At 45.5% G+C, this 22897-nt stretch overlaps 1 protein-coding gene across 1 annotated transcript; it reads left to right on the forward strand.

Moving 5' to 3' along the window:
- The first annotated feature begins 13960 nt into the window (after window positions 1-13960).
- CMTR2 (cap methyltransferase 2) lies at window positions 13961-21181 on the forward strand. Its single transcript, XM_034788573.1, has 2 exons — window positions 13961-14028; window positions 16413-21181. The coding sequence occupies exon 2, from the start codon at window positions 16432-16434 to the stop codon at window positions 18730-18732; it is 2301 nt and encodes a 766-aa protein (XP_034644464.1). The 5' UTR covers window positions 13961-14028; window positions 16413-16431; the 3' UTR covers window positions 18733-21181.
- The last annotated feature ends 1716 nt before the right edge of the window (window positions 21182-22897 follow it).

Consider the following 22897-nt stretch of genomic DNA (forward strand, 5'->3'; position numbering starts at 1 on the left):
ATATTTCATCTAGTTTATCTGACACTTACTGAACTCCAGCCATGCCAAAAGGAAATGCGGAGGCAAGTCTTTCAAAACAGTTCTGTTCAGCAGAGTATAACATCTTAAAGGGCATACACTGGAAAGTTGGAGACCCCAGAAATTGCATCCCCATTTGTATTTCTGCATGTGTTTGCTCTGACCTGAGAGAACACCCTGAACACTTTCTGGCTTCCCCCACGAAGTTCTCATAGCAAATTTCAAACTCAAATAGGATAAAATGTGAATGGTGAAAAGCAACAAAACAGAGCTCAAGATACTCCACAGTATCCCCACTTGATTTCAGTGCAGACCCATCTGCACAAAACAGCTTGCAGGATCTAGGCCTTCGTGAGCCAGTGGGTCAATAGAATCTGTTTGTTGGGGGGGTACAACTGACACAGAAGTAGTCTCAGCATGATACGGAAAGCATGAGTTTTCACTTTCTCCCCCCCCCAATGGATCTAAACAGAACCATGGGTCCCCTTCCCACCCCATCTCTCCCCATAAACACACACACACACACTCTCCCTCCCCCCTCCATACACACACACTCCCCCCGCCACCTTTCATTCTGGCATCACCACCTCCACGGGCTCCTCTCTTTTATAGACAGCCGCCTGTGGAGTCCTTCCTCCACCTGGGAGGACGGGGAATGACCCCCTCTGTTGCTGCTGGCTGGGTTGTTTACCTTCACAGAGTCTAAAATGTCTCCTCCATAATGTCTCTGAGCTCTGTGAGCCTGGGAACCAAGAAGTCCTAGGTTGCTCCCTGTCTTAGGGCAGTCCCAGACCAATGATTTAGCTTCCTATTTCCCCTAGTTTCATTGCCTTTATATCCCCTCCTCACTTCCTATTTTCATTTTTCCCGCCCTTTTTTCTGATATCTTCCCTTTTCTCTTCACCTCTCTTCACCCCTTGCCATTCTGCTTCTTTATGCCTTTCATCTGTGCACTCTCCTGCCTGCCTTCTCCCCAGGCACATTCTTCTCCCCTTTGTCATTCTGCTTTACAAAACACATTAGGCCGGTAGCACAGAGCTTCCCTAGCAGCTCAAGCCTTTTGGGTCTCTGGAGATCCCCTACTTCTCTTCCCAGTACTTGGGATTTCTTTTTAACACCAAATTTGTTCCCATTGAAGTAAATGGAGGCAGGCAACCCCAGTGAGCAAGACTAGGTCCTAAATGCTGATTTTCCTTACTGCTCTTTGGGGGACTCCAGAGCCCCCCACCCTCCAGATCTGTCCCCTTGTTTAGCATTAATTAGATTTTTTTCCCCAAAGCAAACAAGATCAGAAAGTCCGTGAGCTCCTTCCAATTTGTTCTTGTCTAAGACAATCTCCTCCTTCAGTCTGGATTTACATGGCAAACAACATCATCAGGAAGGGACCTTTCTTATCTACCTCCAGTGGTCTGTGATTTAGCAGCAGCAAAAATGATTTAATTTTAACCTGTAATGGCACTTTGGATGGACAAACATCAGCCAAAAGCTCACCCCAGTAGACAAAATTAATTCAAAGATAGAGAATATTCAGAATAACAATACCATGGAGAGGAAGAGAAAAAACCAATTAAACTTCTGCTTCTGCACAAGTAGTCCAAAGCATATCTACCTCAAAACATTCTGAAACAAACTGAGCATCTTCCATCCTGTAACCATTTCAGTTGTCTGTTAGTTTGTATGTCTCTGTGTGCAGCAAACTATAGCTACAATTCTGACCCGAACGAGTGGAGTGCCATTAAAATCCCATGTTTCTGTGGCTAGACACAATTTCAATAACTGTAAGATGTAATCACATGAAGGGATTTTATAATTTGCATTTCTATAGCACCCCACCTTATAGGATGTCAAAGCACTTCACAAACACTTCATTAAACCATTAATGAAAAATTCAAGGTAAGTCTGTCTGCCTAATGAAACTTGTGTGCCCCATGTTACTTGGTATAAGAATCCCTCATAACTTTTTCAAGTGCACAAATCCCCCTTGAGGCAGGGAAGTACTAATATCCCCACTTTGCAGAAAGGGAATTGAACTACAGAGTGATTTGACCAAGGTCACACATGGAATCTATGGCAGAGGAGAGAATTGGACCTGGATCTCCCAAGTCCTAGGCAAGCTCTCTACCCACTGACCATCCTTACTTCATTTCACAGGTGGGGAGACTGAGGCACAGAAAGATGAAGTGATTTGCCCAAGGACACACAGAGAGTCTGATTAGACATGGGAATAGTACTGAGATGTCCTGACACCCAGTCTCTGACTAGCTGATGCTTACTTGCAAATACGGTTGTAGTGGGTGAACTAATTAAGAGGAAATAGGAGAGGAGATGATGGTGGACTTTACTCTGCCGTCACAATCCCAGTGGAGAGCAGAGGATGAAAAGTGGGGAGCATATCACAATCCCACTAACAAAGCAATCCACCCCATTTTGAAACTGCCTAGCTGGCGCTCTTCCTTTTTCAGTGTGACCCATGCAAACACACTCATTGGTCACTCTGGAGAGTTCTCCAGCCCCTGATGCTCCCTGCATTAGTATGTATCATTCTCAATTTGAAGTTTGTATCTTTCATATCTTCATGGGCAACTGAAGTGGGAAGAGTTCAAATGTAATGGCCCAATCCAGGGAGGCGGCGGCTGTGGGCTGCACTGCATCGGCTAGGATCCAGCCACTGTGCTTTTTTGCACCTTAAAGCAAGGTTACTTAAAAGGTACCCTGCTCTTCCTATCCAGAACAAGCAAGACGAATTTGTGGTGATGGTGGGGGGGGGGGGGGCAGGGGACAAAAAAACAGGGTGGAGGAGAGCTTATAATGGAGGGATTCAGCAACTCAGTCAGTGGAGATGGGTGAGGGGAAGTGAGCGGCAGAGAAGTCCTGGTCTCTGATGGATTGAAGGTCACAGAGAGCAGATGGAGATTTTGTGTTATGTCTGTTTGTGCAGCTATTTTCATGATAAATAAAAATAACATTTTAAATATATAACCAAAAAATCAGGAGGACAAGGAAGAAACATTGTCTTACAGTCCTATCACAGAAAAATAGAAATTCTCATGTAGTTATGTGACATGACATCTGATGAAGTGGGTTTTAGCCCACGAAAGCTGATGCCCAAATAAATGTGTTAGTCTCTAAGGTGCCACAAGTACTCCTGTTCTTTTTGGTGATACAGACTAACACGGCTACCACTCTGAATAAAGTTACCGACACTCATTGTATAGTTTGTATTCTGGCAGCAGATACATGTGTTGCATTTCCCTTGACTTCAGCTGGAGTTGCATATGCACCTCCAGCCCAAGAACGACTACAATTCGGGGCCTTTCCCACCACATTCCAAAATAGTTTACAAATGTCATATATGGTCAAAATTTACTCCCTTCCTGTCACATGGTGTTAGTCACAATAAACTAGTAACAATCCAACACATACATCCCTGCCCAAGCTTTCTCAGCAGGACTTTTAACTCCCAGACTTTCTCTCTGAGGATTGTTCAACTGACCCCTCTCTTTAGAATTCCGTTCCCACCTCCCTTGTCCTCAGGAAGCAATTTAACAAACTCCACCATGCAATCATCAGGACTGACTTAGCATGTCCCAGCAGGATCAATGCTCCCTAGTAGGGAGCATTCACAGTGCAGCACTACCACACTCTACAATGATCCACAATGTATAAACTCACTCTTTTAAAAATTTCCAATAACATTTCATTGGGTTGCCTCAGTCATGGATCAGGGCCCCTCTGTGCTAGGGAATGTACAAACACAGAACAAAGAGATGGTCTCTTCCCCAAAGAGCTTACAATCTAAGAAAGATACTGTGACATGTAGACACCTTGGCAAAGGGTCCTCTGTTCTTTGCAAACAACTCTTGTCACAGACCTGACAAACTCACTACATCAAATATGTTGCTGACAGGGTATTTCTCCATAAAGGGTAACACGTAAGGTCTCTGTTGAAAGTTTGCAACTTATCAGTCTTCATAATCATGGTGTGATGTGTGTACAAGTAATATTTAAGGAATAGTGTAACTATATTAATGTTTATGCCTGTATGGTTTTAAGATTAAAAGGAGTTACCAGGCAGTAATATTACTCAGTTTTGGCCTTTCATGTGGGAGGGAGTTGCCACCCCTCCCTGGTTAGCCCAAGATGTAATTCAAGGCTAAATTGTCTACCATTGCCCCATCCCAGAACAGTCAATGGAAACCCATCAAAAACAAATCAAAACCACATGGAGGTAAAAAAAATGAACACGATAACAGTCGGGGCATACCCCAGTCTATAAAGAAAAACAAAAGACTGTTTCTGTGTAACACAGGGTGGGGAGAGGCATTCTGTATCCATTCACTGAGGAGATATTTTATTGTGTGAGGGTGTTTTTCATTAAAGTTTGGATCCTAGGTCCTGCTGCAAGGCAACGATAGGGCTGTCATAAACCCAGAGGAGATTGCTTGAGTGGCTGAAAGGCTGGTGGTGTTGGGGAGCTAACTCCCAGTTATCACAAGCAAGCCTCCCTCATGCTGGGGGCAAGGGATTAACAAGGTGACTCTCAGTCCTGGGTGCCCCGGGAACTATTACAGATACTTTATACCACCAGTCCCTTTATACATATTAGTCATCATAATACAATTTGGTGCTTTATAACCCACTTGACAACTTAAATCCAAGCATGGAGCATACATATTGCTTTAATCTACAGGTGCAAGGTATTGCATGATGGACAATGAAGTAGAATTATTTAGGCAGGGCTGGCAACACTGCTACAATTACAATTGCCCAACACTTCTCATTTTAAAATCCTCTTTTCAGTTGCTTATACATTTGCCAAAAGGTAATGATTCAGGCTGTACTTTCCTATGTTTGGTGTCTGCCTCAGGCTACATTTTTGGGGAGGAAAGCTTTAGCCAAAATGGTTCAGCCGTTTCTGAAAATGAGACTAGGGGAAATGACACAGTTTTACCCATTTTAAAAAATGGGACAGTAATTTGGCAGGAGAGCGGCCTCTGCGTCAGGGATGTGCCTTTTGCTGTCCCAATGAAAATCTGCCCAAATTAGGGCGTTACAGTTACAAGCCTTTGAAAAATTGCAGTTTGCACCTACTGAGTAGAGACTTCTTTGGGTTTAGCAGCTAATCCATGAAGATTCTGTCCCTACTCGGTATGGTCAGCCCAGGCTGAGCGGGACTTTCCCTGAAATTGTAACTCTGGGTTGCTGCGGGCTGAGTCCCTGAACCGAGAGCAGGGAACCTGTTGGTCCTGTGCTTCCCATGATTCCCCTGCTGGGCCCAGGCAGGAAGCTACCTAATTTGTATGCAGAGCGGACAAGAGCTAGGCCTGTGCAGGGCCAAATTATTGTGTATCATAAAGCATATGCACAAGGGGGCTGAATTAAGGATAATGAGCATGATAATTTATTTAATGATATTTTAACATAGTTTTTTATTTGTATATTAAATATTCCCAGCAGAGTTAAATGACTTTGGTTAAAAATTTATTTTTTAAAAAGTGCAACTTTTTTTGCCAATTTATTTTATGTGAATTCACATCCTCTTCCCTTCCAGAATGGTGGAATATTGAAATGGTTTTTGGTCAGAAGCGGCGGAAGGTCCCTAAAAGTGTGGGGGCCACTGTTGCCCAAACTGTGGCCCCGCCCCCCTGCTGTCCCTTCCCCCGAGACCCCGTGACACCCCCCCAAACTCCCGCCATCGCACTGCTTCTTCCCCCCCAAGACCCACTCCCTGATCGCTCCTCTCTGCCTCCCCCCTCCCCACATCGCTCGCCCTCATGGCTGGTAAAAAGTGGGAGGGCTGGTAAAAAATGCCCCCCAGCCCCCCTGATTTTGGTGAATCATGAGAAAACTCTGCAGAGCCTTTTACAGGAAAATTCATATGTGGGCTTTTGAGGAGCTGTCAGTGGGCTTTTACAGGCCCTGAGGTCTAGATGGAATGTGAACACAGCTCAGAGCCAAGGATATATAAGGAATTCTATTCCCACCTCTGTTGAAGACACTCACTGTCCTTAACATTGCAGGGATCAGCTACATGAGTTTAAAGAAATCTGGGCTAAACGTTTAGAAACGTTTGACTAAGGAACACCCAAGGGCCCAGTGGCCAGTCCAGCCTTTTTTCCTCCTTCCCCTTGACTTCCCCCCTGCTTTCACATTTCCCCTCCCTACCTTGTCTATGTTGTCCCCATTAGTTGTAAAATATTGATTTATTTGATTTTATAGTTTAATATTAAGGTTGCTAAAACTGTTCTTTACCTAAGTATGTTAACGTTATGTTGTAATTTAAAGTTGATCATTTTCATTTTTTGTTTTCTTTTTGTACAGGGATGTTTATATTAAACAGTTAAAGTTAATAAAAAACCTTAAAAAAGGCAACCCTTTGTGAACCTCTCGTATTGATATAGCACGTTAGCTGTTATTTAGTGCAGCCTCGCAACACCTCTCCACTGCAAGGAAATCTCACTATCAGTTTTACAGATGAGGAAACTGAAACACAGGGTACATCTACACTACAGGGGGGAGTCGATTTAAGATACGCAAATTCAGCTACGTGAATAGCGTAGCTGAATTCGACGTATCGCAGCCGACTTACCCCGCTGTGAGGACGGCGGCAAAATCGACTTCTGTGGCTTTCTGTCGACGGCGCTTACTCCCACCTCCGCTGGTGGAGTAAGAGCGCCGATTCGGGGATCGATTGTCGCGTCCCAATGGTACGCGATAAATCGATCCCCAAGAGGTCGATTTCTACCCGCCAATTCAGGCGGGTAGTGTAGACCTAGCCACAGAGAAGTTAGCTGACCTGCCCAGGATTACATAAGAACGGCCAGACTGGGTCAGACCAAAGGTCCATCTAGCTCAGTATCCTGTCCTCTGACAGTGGCCAATGCCAGGTGCCCCAGAGAGAATGAACAGAACAGGGAATCATCAAGTGATCCATCCCCTGTCGCTCATTCCCAGCTTCTGGCAAACAGAGGCGAGGGACACCACCCTTGCCCGTCCTGGCTAATAGCCATCGATGGACGTATCCTCCATGAACTTATCTAATTCTTTTTTGAACCCCGTTAGTGTCTTGGCCTTCACAACATCCTCTGGCAAAGAGTTCCACAGGTTGATTGTGTGTTGTGTGAAGAAATACTTCCCTTTATTTGTTTTAAACCTGCTGCCTGTTAATTTCATTGGGTGCCTGTAGCGGGGTGATCACCCGCTCCTGCCCTGAGGGGTTTAAAGACAGCCCTGGGAGAGGGCTGTAGCAGGGGAAAAGCTACTAGGCTGATTGGGGAAGCAGCCGCAGCTGGGCCACGCCCCAATCAGGCCTCAGCTGGCCCTATATAGGAGGCTGGGAGCCAGGAGCTAACAGTCTCCTCTAGCTGTAGAGGGAGATGGGCCTGGCTACTGGGGAGCTAGAGAAGGTACCTGGAGTGGAGCAGGGCTGGGGGAAGGCCAAGGGAGCTGGGGAGCTCCAGTCTGGAAACCCCCCAGGCTGCGGCCTGGTATAAGGCCAAACAGGTACTGGGGTTGCAGGGGACAGCCAAAGGCTAGGCGGAGGCAGCAGGTCCAAACCCAACCTTGCCTGTGATGAGTGGTTTATACTGCAGTCTGCCCCAGGAAGCAGGGGCTAGTTGGTGACTGGCAGTAGCCTATGACTGAGGTGAGGTGGGGATAGGGGTGGGCGTTCCCTGGGGAGGGGAGACCCTAAGAGTGAGGGGTTACTGCCAGGGGCAGCATCCCAGATAACAGTGCACCAGAGTCCAGGGAGGGACGCAGGGGCCCAGTGGCACTGGGACACCGGCCTGCCGAGGGCGCTCCAAGGCTGGAAAACGAGCTAATTCCGAGGACACCAGCAGGAAGTGCCGCAGGGGTGAGTCCCACATCGCTACAGTGCCCAAGAAGAAAGACTGCAAAAGGGAAGGCAAGGGGGGAGTCCAGACTGAGACAGGGGTACAGTCTGAAAAGGAATATAGCTGGAACTGGAACCATTTGTAACCAATTTCTTTAGTGAAACTACCTTAGTTCGTGTGTTTCATTTCATTTGCTTAGTAATCTGACTTGTTCTGTTCGTTACCCCTTTTACCACTTAAAATCTGCACCTTTTATAATTAAAATTTGTTTTGTTGATTATTAAATCCTTTTTCTGTAATTTCTAACTTGGGGGAGGGTAAGAAATGTACACACCTTTCTCCACATTGAGGGAGGGGGCGAATTTCATAATATATCTTTGGGTCCGCTGCACCCTCAAGGGCGGTGGAGAGCTGAGTGCTGGAGCAAGTCCCTTAAGCTGAGTCTTCCCAGAGCTGATCTGCAGCTGGATGTGGCCCTGCCTGTGTGTCGGTTAGAGGGGGGTTTAAGAGCCTGGCTCAGCAAGACAAGTTAAAAGGGGCCCACGCTGGCAGAACAGGTAGACTCAGTGGTATCTCAGCACATCAGGTGCCTTCCCAAGGGGTCCAACCTGTCACACTTAACTCCCATTGAAATCAGTGGGAGTTAGGTGTCTGAGGATCTTGGCCCTGGTGCAGTTCCCCAAAGGACCTAAGCAGATTGAAACCACTGGGATTTAGGTGCCTAACTTGACTGTAAATCCTAACAGCTGCCTAAATCTTAAGGTGTCTAAATACCTTTGAAAATCTGTCCCTAACCTCTCTGTGTCTATTTCCCCATCTATAAAAGAAAGGCAGTTACTTGCCTACCTACACGGAGCCAAATTCTGCTTACCGTACTTACATGGTCCTACTGAAGTCAGTGGAATTCTTGAATAAATGAGGTGTACAGGATTTATCCCCTATATATGCCTGTGAACATGGTAAATCCTGTACATTTGCCAGTGTCATCTTTGGTCTGTCACCATTCCCATTTTACAGATGGTAAAACAGACTTGCACAACTAAATATGAATGGTAAAAACATGGTAAGTGTTGACTCAAAGGATATATATTTGTGCTGCTGATACTTATGCATGGAGTTTTCAGCCTCACTCATCTGAAGAAGTGGTTTATTTACCCACAAAAGCTTATGCCCAAATAAATCTGTTAGTCTTTAAGGTGCCACTGGACTCCTCATTGTTTTTGTTTTAAACAACTGCTTACTCTGTAGAAATTATTAACTTTCTTCCCAGATTCAGTGCAGAAGGCACAGCATTTCAGTAAATATTCCTGCAAATCTGATGTAATTTTTTTAAATAAGCATCAACATGGTTAGATTGTGTGTGTGTATGTTTTTACTTATTTAAATATAAGAAATATTACATCATTCATCTTAATTTAGGAAGGCTTTCAGTGTTTATTTAAAGAGGTGATACTGTCCCTCCCTTTAAGAGTGCATTGGATCTGTTCAGGACTTTGAAAACCATGACTGCATACATCACATGCCATTTGACAGGAGAGGAGGATAGAAGAGTTGCTGTATTTGTTTGAATACTCAGGAACATATGAATGTACCTACTTCAGTGAGATTGCACCAAGTTGCCCAATTCTAAATCTTTCATAGCCAGGTGGGTAGGTCTAGACTGATACATAAATGTCCAGTGGAATTTTTAAAATTTGAAGTAATTTTAAGAAATAAGCTCTTCTATTCGGCAGAAACTAAAGCTCATCATCTGAATTAAAAAACAAACAGTTTAAACATGAGTTCAGAAAAAGGGAAATATTTTTCTCAGCTATAATAGTGCTGTGTACCACTATAGTGCCTTTTATCTGAGAATCTCAAAGTGCTTTACAGTCATTAATGAATTAAAACCTTAAAGCACCTTGTGAGATGCCTTTAGATGAGTAGACTGAGGCACCAAAAAGCTACGACAGTGAATGAGTAGTAGAGTGAAGTGTAGAATCTTGGAGAATTAATTAGCATTCCCCTGCTCTAACCACTAGATAGCAATCAATTTCTAGGTGCTATCCAAACACTGATGATCCAAGTGGCTTGTAACAAAGCACTCCAAGCTTCAGAAAATATTGCACATTGATTTGTACTAAGCAGTCCATCCCTTGGCCAAAGGATCTGATCATTAGGAATCTTGGGTCTCCTCAAAAAAAAGAGGAATAATTAAAAACCCATTTTTACTGCAGCTAGTACCATTATATTCTGATTAACATTAATCCTCGTGTGTTAAGAATGAGAAGATTTTGACACTGATATTGCTACTGCTTGTTCTGTACAATCTAATTCATAATATTCTAGGAGAAAAATGCTAAAGCAACCAGAGAGCCAATTATACCCTCAGCTACCTGCCTGGTATTTTAATTTGCTCAGGCTTCTTCCATTTCCATGTACATTACATTGATTGGGTGATGATTTTGAAACAAATCGATCAAAGGAGAACATGCTTTAATATCTATATCTTATCTCCACGTTAAAGCTCTTTTATTGCATAATGATCCTTTCTAGAAGGAAAGCTTGAGTATCTTTTCGTTACTAACTCTATCACAGGGATAAATCTGCTTGTCTGGGAAAAAATGTGTTTATTTTGGCTGTGAAATGAACTGTTTCTACCTTCTTCTGACCAGGGATTTAAGGAGTAAGAGCTTGATGGCTGCATGCTGATGTTCTTTCCAGACAGCACAGTTTCTTGTCCCATATTTTATGAAATTCCATGTAATCCAGGATGCTCTGTACATAGCAGGAGCCTTTCCATTTGGCTGTAGGTGAGTGGCTCCAAAAGAGGTTCCTTTTTGTTCACAGTTAATGTGCAAGGCAAAGTGTTACAGTAAGAATACAAGCTCCCCCAACCCACCCTGCTGACCTTTATTCTTGGAACATGAGGAAAGATTTGTTTTTAAATGATTAAATCAGCTATCCTTAATCAATATGGAAATGTCAGGCTTGCTCACTGTTTAGCTCCTAGCAAAACTCTTCTCTGGCTGCATCTAGTCTGGGGTTCTTGATGTTCTGCTACAGCATTTGGTTCACATCGATTCTCTCTTAGGTACTGATAATGCCCTCCCATAGTGAAACCCAGGGGAGGGCTAAAGCCTGGTAGAAAAATCCATTAGTTTAAAACCAAGGCGTTTCTGCCACATTAGACAAGGCAGGTGGCTGTTGGCTCCCCATGGAGCTGGCACAGACTTTGTTTGCCTAACCTATGGTTTAATGCTGAGCTCTCCAGAGAAATCCCTGTGGCCCTAGAGGGTCTGAGCTTCTGCCAAGCCCCCCAGTTCTCTCTCTGCTCACCATGGCAGTTGTTCTGCTGTCTAGCTATCTACTCCAACCTCCCCCACTTGTGGGTTTGATAAGGCAGAGCCAGCGGCAGCTCCAGGCACCAGCGCTCCAAGTGCGAGCCTGGGGCGGCAAGCCGCGGGGGGCGCCCTGCCGGTCCCTGCGAGGGCGGCAGTCAGGCAGCCTTCGGCGGCATGCCTGCGGGAGGTCTGCCGGTCCTGCTGATTCAGCAGCAATTCGGCGACGGGTCCCCCGAATCCACGGACCGGGGACCTCCCGCAGGCAGGGGGCCGTGTTTGGGGCGGCAAAAAAGCTAGAGCCGCCCCTGGGCAGAGCAAGTGATTGTTTAGCTGGGAAGTCCCTGAAGGTTTCCAGGAATATGATGCCACAGAAAGTGTCTGTTCCAGAGCTTTGCTCTCCAAAACACACAGGCCCAAATTCTCAAAGGTACTTAGGCTCCTAATTTCTATTGAAATCAATGGAAGTTAGGAGCCTAAATCCCTTTGAGACTGGGCCTTAAATATTATGGATGGGATCCACAAGGGCACTTAAGTGCCTAAGTCCCATTTTTAGGTGCCACCAGGGTTAGCTGTAGCTTTTTTTTGCCGCCCCAAGCAAAAAAAAAAACAAACCAAAAAAACCCGGTAGCCATAGGGAGCGTGTGGAGGGCGGTCAAGGCGGCTCACAGGGGGGTGAAGGGAGGCGCCCGCCCGCTCCCTCTGGGTTGCAGCCCGCTCGCAGCCGGGAGAGAGGGGCTCCCACCTCCGGCCTTGGGGTGCCTCTCCTGGCCAGGCAGGCAGGGCCCCCGGGGGCTGCAGGAGGTGCTGGCTCAGCCACTCCTTTAAAGGCGGCTCGGCCTGGCCGGGCTTGGAGCGGCATGGGAGGCGGAAGCCACTGCAGGTGGCAGGGAGTGGCGCGTCCTGGGAGCCCTGCGGCACGGTGAGTAGTGGGGATCGCTAGTTCCTGCCCCTCTGGGCCGGGGTCCGTGCCCCTGCAGGGCTGGGCTGGGACTGGCGGAGCGTGGGGAGCTGGTCGGGGTATCCGGAGCTGCGGACCAGGCTGCCAAAGCAAAAAAAAAAAAAAAAAGAACCACGGCAGGGTGGCCGGACTGTGCCACCCCAAGACTGGCCGGAATGCCGCCCCTTACAATGTGCCGCCCCAGGCACATGCTTTCTTGTCTGGTGCCTGGAGCCGGTCCTGCAACCCACAAAACTCCCGTTCGGCTGCTGACTACTCCATAGGCATCTCAGCACCCAAGTTTTTTGCAGTAAAAATTCCCTAGGCCTCTGTGTTCCTGCCTCTGAGGATGTGAGCTGCAACCTCACTCTGGTGCTTAGGCACCTATTTCACCCCTAAGCTCCAGACCGATCCAGGGACTGAGGAAAAGATAAGCACTCTTGGCCTAAATCATGTGGGACCCACTCCCATAGACTTGCTCAGAGGCTGCCTAGCTCCATACAAAACAGCCAGAAGGCAGGGGAGGAGAAGACTCCCTTTATAACAGGGGTTTTCAAACTAGGGGTCATGACCCCTCAGGGGGTCACGAGGTTATTACGTGGGGGGTTGTGAACGATCAGTCACCACCCCCAAAAGCCTGCTTTGCCTCCAGCATTTATAACACCTAACTTCCAGTGGGACATTTGAGGAGGAAATAGGACCATGCTATGTAATGCCAAGGAAATGCACTGGACTAGGAGAGCTTTCTAAGGAGAGAAATAATGAAAGTTCTGCTGAAAAATCAGGGACAGTGCCACTTAAATAGGGAGCGATGGGGTGGTGCTGGGGTCTGCCCTCTAAGGCAGGGGCAGGGGCAGGGGCATGGGCATGAGAGCTCAGTGCTTTGAGCATTAGCCGCCTAAACACAGGGTTGTGAGTTCAATCCTGGAGAGGGCTATTTAGGAATCTGGGGCAAAAATCGGGGGGGGAGGGTTAGCCCTGCTTTCAGCAGGGGATGGGACTATATGACCTCCTGAGGTCCCTTCTAACCCTGATGTTCTATGACATAGATGTACCATGGGGTGTGTGGCTGTAGCATGTGACTTTTTTGCAGGGGCAGGAAAGAGTACACACTATGTGTGGTCATGGCAGGAGACCGGAAGGGGGGTGGCAATGGGATGCGACACTCATGGCAGCTGGGAGAGCATGGTGGCGGCAGACGGCTGGGGGGGAGGAGGTGAGTGGTAAAGGGATGCAGCCTTGGTGAGTTGCTCAGTGGCATGTGAGGGGTGTGGCCACAGCATGGGACATGTGGGGTGAGAGGCTAAAATGCGTGGCTGTGGCAGACAGCTCTGGCATGGGAGGAGAGGGGCTGTGGGCTGGCATGCAGCGGGCTGGCCTTGGCCTTTGAGGTGGGGGGGCTCAGGCATGTGGGTCCAAGACAGGGGATAGGAGGGTGGCTCTGGAGGGTGGGGCAGGGCAGGGGTCTGTGGTGAGTGAGGGGAGGGGGCTGAGATGGGGGGGCTCAGACATATGGGTCCGAGGGTCTGAGGTGAGGGGCAGGGCAGGGGCTGTGGTCAGTGAGGGGAGGGGGGCTCGGGAGGGTGGGGCTGAGGTGAGGGGCAGGGCGGGGGCTGTGGCCAGTGAGGGGAGGGGGCTCGGGAGGGTGGGGCTGAGGGGAGGGGCAGGGCGGGGGCTGTGGCCAGTGGGGGGAGGGGGGCTCGGGAGGGTGGGGCTGAGGGGAGGGGCAGGGCGGGGGCTGTGGCCAGTGAGGGGAGGGGGCGGCTGAGGGAGCCCTGGGGGGCGGGGCCGGGTCACGCGGCGGCCGAGGCGAACGGCCCCGGAGTCTCCAGGCCCCGCCCCCGCTCCCGGCGGCCCCGCCTCCCGGCCTGGCGCGGGGCTCGCGTCTCTGCCAAGGCCGCAGCCGCTGGGCCGGGTAAGGAGCGCGCGGCCGGGGCCTCGCTCTCCCCGAGGGCCGCGTGGGGCTCGGGCGGCAGCGCCCTTTGCTGGCGGGCGGCGCCCAGGCCGTGCCGCGGGAGCCAGGGGCGGAAGCGCTCGGGCCCGAGTCCCCGCGGGGCGCCAGCGGGGCGGGACCGACTGGGCCCAGCGCGGCTCCCCGGGCCCCTGCCTGCGCCGAGCGAGCGCAGCCCCGCTGGGCTGCCCCCTCCCCGGCAGGGCTGCGCCCGGGGAAACCCTCCCCCCAGCGCCGCGGAGAAAGGCTGTTTTCTTTCCTGCACATACCTGTGGGGTTGCCGAGGGCAGGCTGGCTGATTGGACTGTCCTGGTGACATTGGTCTGTGTTTTAACACGAATGGTGGGGATATTCATGTGCTTCAGTATTGGCAGGATCAGACTGACCAATATCTGCCCTACTAGTAGGGATGTGTTTGATCGTGGGTCACTGGGAGACACTAGCTTTGTTGTTTTTCATGCTGTCCTGATTTCTTTGACCCCTATCACTATACTCTCTGAGCATTCCCATAAGGTAGGAGAGTGTTATCCCCATTTTACAGATGGTGAAACCGAGGCACAGAGGGTAGGAGCAAAACTCCCAGCCTTGTTAGAAACACTTGTGCTAGTGGGGCTTGAGCTAGCACAGGGAAAATAGCAGTGTGGATTTTGTGGCTTTAGAAGCAACCCAAGTGTGTGCCTAGGGAGTCAGATGGGCTTGAAAGCTGCTATGTCCACGCTGCTATTTTTAGCATACTTGCTAACTTGACTCTTTCTACCTGGACTGTGAGGCTCTCTCTCAGCTCTAGTGTAGACATCCCCTAAGTCTCTTTGGGTATGTCTGCACTGGAGCTGGAGTATGTCCCTAGGGTTTCAGACAGGATTGTATGTGAGTGACTAGCCTGTCCTGGTGCCTGTGCAGTTGTGGCTATGCTGTGTCTTTTAGTGTGCTAACTTGATCAAAGCTAATACCAATATGTCTACCTGAACTGGAAATTACACCTCCACCTACTGTCACAGGAGGTCTGTGGTGGGCTGTAAAATAAGTCCACATTGAACCTTTTTTGCTTGCTTTCCAGTAAACCCAGTTCCTTAGCTGCAAAACCATGCTACTTTTCCCAGGAAAAAGTATTTCCGTTTTTGTTTTAAAGTTGCTCCCTATTAATTTCATTGGGAGACCCCTAATTTTTGTGTTGTGTGAAGGGGTAAATAACAGTTCCCTATTCACTTTTTCCACACCAGTCTCGTTTTTTTGTAAACCTCTCTCTTATCCCCTCTTAGTTGTATCTTTTCTAAGATGAACAGTACCTGTCTTTTTAATCTTTCCTCATATGGAAGCTGTTCTTCCCCCCCCGCCCCCTTCTCTATACTACTTCCAATTCTAATGCATCTTTTTTGAGATGGGGGGGGGCCACCAGAACTTACTGCCATTTTCAAAGTGCGGGCTTGATATGAGTGTGGGTGGTGGTAGAAGAGCACATACTCAATTTGTGAAATCAAAGTCTGAAGTCTGGTTAACAAGTGAGCTTGTTAAGAAATTAAACAAACTTGCTTTTATGTCATGAAGATGAAGTCTCCAGCTTCCATCTTTTGTGTTAGCCCAGATGCGTTGGCCAAAATTCTTGTTTTGGATAGTTACAATTTGCCCCCTCTATTCCTTTCAATTGCAATATAGTATTTTTCACTGCTTTTCCTAAACTGTTCTGCAGTGTTTCTGTTAAATTGCTGTTTTTTTTTTTGTGGTGGGTGAAATGATATGCAGAACTAGGGGGGATCTCTTGGCTCCCAAACTGCTGGTCATTTTTCTTAAATAATGCTTCTTGAGTTAAAATGTTGGTTCTGAACTGAGAACCCAGCTGTCACCCTGCCAAGAGTCTGAACTGTCTCTTAAAGTTCTGTGGTGCATGCTGTAGCCGCTTAGTTCCTTCCCACTGTTGTTCCAGCCTTGCCTCTGCTCTTTGCCCCCATGCTCCACACCAATTCTCCCAGATCTCTCCAAAATGTTATCTTTCTATATTAGTTGGATAACTTTTACTAGTTAATTAGCAGTTGAGGAATTTAAGGCATAATCTATTTTCTGTCTAAATGTGTATGCATTGCATCAAAATGGAGGTCTTACTCCAAAGCAGTACTACTTGTGTAACTTTTTATTGCACTCTTAGAATGTCTCAGTAAAGTATTTTTCCCTTCTCATTCTGGAGCACAAACTCTAAAACCAAACAAGTTGAAATAGCTAACTTTTTCTTAAACTTTACAAATGCATTATCTGTTTGTTTTTTTAACTTGTTCTGTTTTTTCTTATGGTTGGGAAGGTGTCATTGGTTCGGTTCATGTTAACCCCCTTATCTTTTCTTTGTTTCCCCTCCCCAGATTGTGGGTTAATCCAAGAATGAACAAATATACGAAGCCTTATGTTGAGAAGACCACAAATCTTGAAAAATTCAGTCCTGTGATTCTTGCTGAAATTGAGGAGCTCTTTGAGAAGAAGTTCTCATATACAAAACCACCGAATAGTGATTGGAAGCTGCCAGATTCCAGTGATGTGTTTACCTGCAATCACAAAGAATTCAATACACTCCTTGCTCTGAAGGACTCCATGAATGAAGTCAAAAACCAACTAAGTGATAAGAAATTGGATGTATGGCATCAGCACACTTCCTTCACCAACAAAGCTGGGATAATCATTCCTCATGTGAAGAAATCTGTGAATGCTGAGTTGTGTACCCAGGCTTGGTGCAAATTCCATGAGATTTTGTGCAGTTTTCCCCTTCTCCCGAAAGAAGCTCTTCAGAATGGAGAACTCAATTCTGTCCATCTCTGTGAAGCACCTGGTGCTTTTATAGCCAGTCTCAATCACTACATAAAATCCCATCACATTCCCTGCGATTGGAACTGGGTAGCCAATACCCTAAACCCATATCATGAAGCAAATGACACCCTTGTGATGATTATGGATGACCGACTTATTGCAAATACCTTGCCATGGTGGTATTTTGGCCCAGATAATACTGGGGATGTGATGACATTGAAACATCTAACTGGACTTCAGCACTTCATAAGTAATATGACCACTGTTCACTTGGTAACTGCTGATGGGAGTTTTGATTGCCAAGGAAATCCAGGTGAACAAGAAGCGCTTGTCTCACCTCTACATTACTGTGAAGCAGTCACTGCTTTAATGATCCTTGGCAATGGTGGCTCCTTTGTTTTGAAGATGTTCACTTTATTTGAACATTGTTCTGCCAATCTGCTTTTTCTGCTAAATTGTTCCTTCGAGGAGGTCCATGTCTTTAAACCTGCCACTAGCAAAGCCGGGAACTCTGAAGTCTATGTAGTTTGTCTTCATTACATGGGCAGAGAGGCCATCCATCCTGTGCTGTCCAAGATGATGCAGAACTTCGGAACAGAAATGGTTAACAAAGCACTCTTTCCCCAACATGTGATTCCAGAATCTTTTCTTAAAATGCATGAAGAATGCTGTGCATTCTTTCACAAGTACCAAATAGAGACTATATCTGAGAACATCCGGCTCTTTGAGAGCATTGGGGAAGCAGAACAAGTAAAGCTGAACAACTTAAGGGACTGTGCAGTGGAATTTTTCATGCAAAGATTCCACCTGAAACACATTACAAGAAATAACTGGCTAGTGAAGAAATCTCGTGTAGGCTGCAGCATGAATGCAAAATGGTTTGGACAGAGGAACAAATATTTTAGTACATACAACGAAAGAAAGATGCTGGAATCCCTGACATGGGAAGATAAAGTGGCCAAAGGCTATCTTAATCATTGGACTGAAGAGCACACTTTAGGTAATGCTGGGAAAAGCTGCATTTTGGAAGGGTCATCCTGTAACCTTGAATGTAATTTATGGTACATCCTGGAGGGAAAGAGGCTGCCAAGAGTAAAATGTTCTCCATTCTGTGAGGGTGATGTCTTGAAGAATCTCAATGAAGCCATTAAAGAATCATTAGTAGGCAAACTAAAAACTAGTTCCTTTTCCAGACGAACACAGCAACCATGTCATTCTTGCAATGTTCTTACTGAGGCACTGATACTATCTGAGTTGTCTAGCCTTACCAAGTACCATCAGAAGGTACCAAATGAAGGATGCAGTGACCAAATCAAGTGTCTCGTGGTGGGCTTTCCGTCTCTTTGTGACATCAAAAGCCAGTCCAACATGGAAGTGAGGCTCCTGGAGTCAGCCACACTCTTGACTTTCAGCTGTTCTTTGCTTCATGATGGAGAGCCAAAATATCAGCAGCATCTTTTAGACTGCCTTCTGCGTGCGATTAATCAGCTTCAACTGGGAGATGCTTTGATTCTGCCTGTTCTTTCTTGTTTTACACGCTTCACAGCTGGCCTGATTTTTGTCCTGCACGGCTGTTTCAGCTATATCACATTTGCTTGCCCCATATCCTCTGAACCTCTAGGGACCAGTGCTGTTCTATTGTGTATTGGCTATCGAGGTCTTCCAAATCCAGTTGTTGAGTACCTGCAGCACCTGAATAAACTAATGAGCTCTTTGCTCAGCTCAGACTCTCCCCAGCAGGTTTTGCAGTTTGTCCCTATGGAGATGCTTTTGAAAGGCATGCTGCTTGAGTTTTTATGGGATTTGAATACTGCCATTGCAAAGAGGCAGCTCCATTTGATTGTACAAGTTGAACAGCAGCAAATGTCGAGTAATCTTTAATTTTGGTGATTCTAGAATCGAATTGGTAGATCTTGTTTCAAAGAAGATTCACTTCACTTGCTCTTTAAAGTTCTTAAATTTTTTCTTTTGCTAGTGTGAATATCACTTCATTTTAAAACAGTGGGATTTATTTTAATGTTGGTATCTAAACAGTTCTACAGTACTGCCTTATGGTATTAGGTGTTGCCATACAATCCTGTAAGCATGGGGGTTATTCTACATGGTGGGGAAATTGTGAAGCAAAATGAAGGACTGAAATTCTGGAGAAAGGGGAGTTCTTCTAGGTAATACCTTTGTGCCTTTGTACAATCTTGTCTCTCCCCATCTAGGTCCTCTTCCCTCCATATAGGCATAACCTCACAATGACTCTATTTCTGTGAAGAGATCTGAATGGAGCTTAATTGATGCCACTCCTTATCAGCCAGTAGAGGCTGCTAATTGTACCCCTTTCACACTGTCACACACTGTTAATTCCAGAGTTTTGGGGACCCAAATGTGGTATTCAAACTTGTTAGCTGATAGCCTTTCCAAGCTAGCTGATCTTCCCTTTTGATTAAAAAGAGGCTATCTATGCTGTCGCCTGCAGAAAGAATTGGAAACCTTTAAAAAATCTCTAGAGTTTGCTGAATACACAACCATATTGAGATCAATATAAGATTTGCTTCAGAAATTCAATTTTATAAGCTGTTGCCTTAGCTGATCTGCAGCCATGCTGGCAAAGGCCTCAGGTTTTCAGAAGTGACCGACTAGTGATTTGGATGTCTCCACTTTTGTTGCCCAACTTTAGGCACTAAAGAAGGTTGACTTTTCAGAATTCAGGTCTTCACCATTTTCTGAAAATTTAGCCCCCCTTTAATTTCAAGTTGGGCACCTGCTGGCAGCCGCCAGAATGCTAAGTGATGCCATTTATAACATCCCACCATGTAGGCCCAAGGTCAGATGTAAAGCACAAGGGAGACTGGTTTTCATATAAGGAATTTTGTGATCGCAGAATCCCAAGTTACAAATCCTTGCTTTTTCAGCGGTGTATTGGAGGGAATCAAGACATCTGGGTTCTGTTCCCATCTATGAAATTGACTTGCCATCAACAAGTCATTTCACCTCCCTATGCCTCCATTTCCCCATCAGTATAATGGCCATAATACCATTTCAGTCTCCAGAGTGTTAGATGATTCATACATAAAGAGTTTGAGAAACTTGGGTGAAAGTGAGAACTACCTATTGTTGTCTACTATGGTAGCTGTCAGCAGGTGACCCACAACTACTGATTTCTAATTAGAAATGTTATCAAGTGCAGTTTATAAATAGCAAATAGTATATCCCACTATGTGAATGTTGGAAGCATGGAACTGAGAAAAAATGAATGAAACTTATTAGAAAAGAAGTATGTTACTTGATTAGATCCTTTTAGGAGTAAAATGAAAGAGAAAATGAGTAATTGACACCACTGTCCCTTTAAGGAAAATCAGGTTTTACTTTTTCATATTGCTCCTTTAAGATCTCATTTTGATATCTAATTAATTTTCATTAAAACGTCTCCAAGATTCTAATTTACATAGAAGACCTGCCCAGATAGAGAGAAATGGTATTTAAAGGGGAAACTTATGGATTTAATGTTGGTATAAAAATAGCATAAATGAGTGCATGTGAGAGAAAGGGGTTAGTAAAAGAAAAGACAGCCTCCTGATTAATTACCAGTCACCTGTGGAAGTACTTCTAATTACATAAGGTAGGAGCTTGAAGGATATTTGATTACCAATGGGAATTAAAAGCACTGTTGAAAAACTGTTTTGTCTGATGGTGCTGTGCACTTAATAGTCTTTCTTGTCACTTTGGAAGGGGTGGAGTGTAATTAACATTTTGTTTTGCTTTTTGTTTACTGTGTTTGAAAGGTTTGTGAGTTGGTAGCTGAAGTCTAACTCATTTTATAACATTCAACACAGACTTTGTTTTCTGAAAGTATGCAGAAGAGGATCTGTTTGGCTTCCCCCAAACTTCTCAAATTGGTCACTGTTCATTTTAACTTAATTTAAATTAACTTCCTGTAGTTGCTCTGTGGAGATGAAGAGAGCCTTGCCTCCTGTCAATCACAGGCAAGCAAAACAGTTCAGCAGATCCTCGGGATCAAGAGACTAGAGGCAGCAAAAGCCTCTCCAGTAAGTGATTCTGAAAGCTTAGGAAATTTTTTAAGAGGACCTGAGGGGCCAAAAAGGAGGCAACATTGAGGAACAAAAGAAAATGACGGGGAAAGGAACAGAGACCTGTAATGAGAAAAAGAAAAGGGGGAAAGGATATATGAGGGTATAGTGGATCTGAGAGGACAGCATGATAAAAACTTCAGGAACAGTACCATAAATTCAGTCTTCACAAATGATCCTTCTGTTTCCCTGTATTTGGGAGAATGAACAAAATAGAAGTATTGCCGTCCATCAAAAAGCAGTGTTCCCTCTCCCTGGGATTAGAGGGTTACCTTAACCTGTTTGTATCCTGCTCTAGCCAACCCATCTGGGAAAGCACCTCTTCTGAAGCAGGAGCACATACCCATGTATCCGGAAGTATTGTAGATGTATGTTTACATTGTCACAATCTATATTTTGGAGTACTAAAACGTCAAAAGGTCCCCCATATAGTTGGTCAACTCAAATCTAGACATCAGTTCTTTCTGGGCTTAACAGGACATCTGTAACTTTAGAAATCTGACTTCTATCTGTGTGTGGTGTGTGGTTTGTTTTTTTTTTTTTTTTTTTTTTTTTTTTTTTTTTAACCTACTGTTGCTACAAGTAAATCCCAGAGATGACTATACCTTTAGGACAAATAGAAAAAACTTTTTTCTCTTTTTTTTTTTTTTTTTCTTCCAATTGTCTGCTTTGTACCTTTTGACAGCACTCTGTCAGTTTCAGTTTTCCTTCCACCATCAGTCAGTATACCACATCTGTATGGGCCTTTCACATAGCAATGGTGGGAGATGGGCGCTTTTTTTTTTTATTTAAAGAAATGTGGTTGTAAAGCCACAAAAATTGACAGGAAGTGAAATGAAAGTACCTTTATTATTGAAAGGTACTTCATGAAAGTACCTTTAACTCTCTGGAATTGACTAGACTTCACATTGACAAGGTCCTTTGAGGTGCCTCACTTCTTCCATACTTTCTGAAAGCCATCTTTCCTGTGTCCAGAAATTAAAAACAGGAGACATAACTTGCCTTGGGGCCAGATTTTCAAGAGAGTTCAGCAGCCAATGTGCTTCCAAAGTGCCTCTCTTGAAAATCTGATTGCCACCTCCCAGAGGAGAGACATAAGGGGAGGATGTCTCAGAGATTTTGTGGGGTGAAATTCTGCCCCATTGAAGTCAGTGGGGAATTTTCTCATTCACTTCAGTTTCTGGGTGCTGGATTTTGGCCCACACTCTCCTGGCAGACTGAGCCACAAGGCTCACTTTCAAATATGGAGGATTCCAAGGATGGCACAAGGACTTTGTGCCTCCACCCCTACTCATGGAGCCTGTGTGTTCTCCCACCCTCTCCTTGGCACAGAAATCCTGTGGTCACAGCTGCCCCTTGGATCCTTTCTTAAGGGGGATTCTCCATGGTGGAGGGGTGTCTGTGAGAGGCCCAGTCTGCATGTTTTGCTTTTAAAATAAAATCACTAAAAAGTCCTATCAAAATTAGGAGATTCAAAGTTAGGACTGTTGCTTTGTTTTTTTTTATTGTGAATGTTGTGGGTTGATTGTGTCTTAAACATCTTAAAGACCAAAGACTCCTTAAAAGAACAGTAACATTTAAGTGTTTCCATTGTGACTTTTGTGGGAGTCATAAGAAAGAGAGTGGAGAATGTATTAACCTTTTTGGAGGGAGATGAATTGAGGAGTCTCTGCCGTCAAATTATTTTGCCAAGTCTTATGTTTCTCATAGAATGAGACCTGATTAAATATCTGTCTTAGCGTGCTCTCTCTCTTTTTTTTTTTTTTTTTTTTTTATAAACACATGGCAAGTTTATTTTTTCTGCCTCCTACCATTTGAAGAGGAATGGTGGATGCTGGTCTTAATGTTTTAGAAGCTACAAGTTACATGCAGTGAAAGGGAGGGGAGGGAGCAAGTAATTGATCAAACTATATAATGTACAGAGATGATAAATACAGATGAGTTATGAGAATGTGAGATGGATTTGG

Source organism: Trachemys scripta, chromosome 13 (assembly GCF_013100865.1).
Source record: "Trachemys scripta elegans isolate TJP31775 chromosome 13, CAS_Tse_1.0, whole genome shotgun sequence".
NCBI classification, from domain to species: domain Eukaryota; kingdom Metazoa; phylum Chordata; order Testudines; family Emydidae; genus Trachemys; species Trachemys scripta.

Excerpts from the sequence above, each read along its gene's own strand:
- CMTR2 (XM_034788573.1), top strand. The coding sequence starts at position 16,432 with ATGAACAAATATACGAAGCCTTATGTTGAGAAGACCACAAATCTTGAA.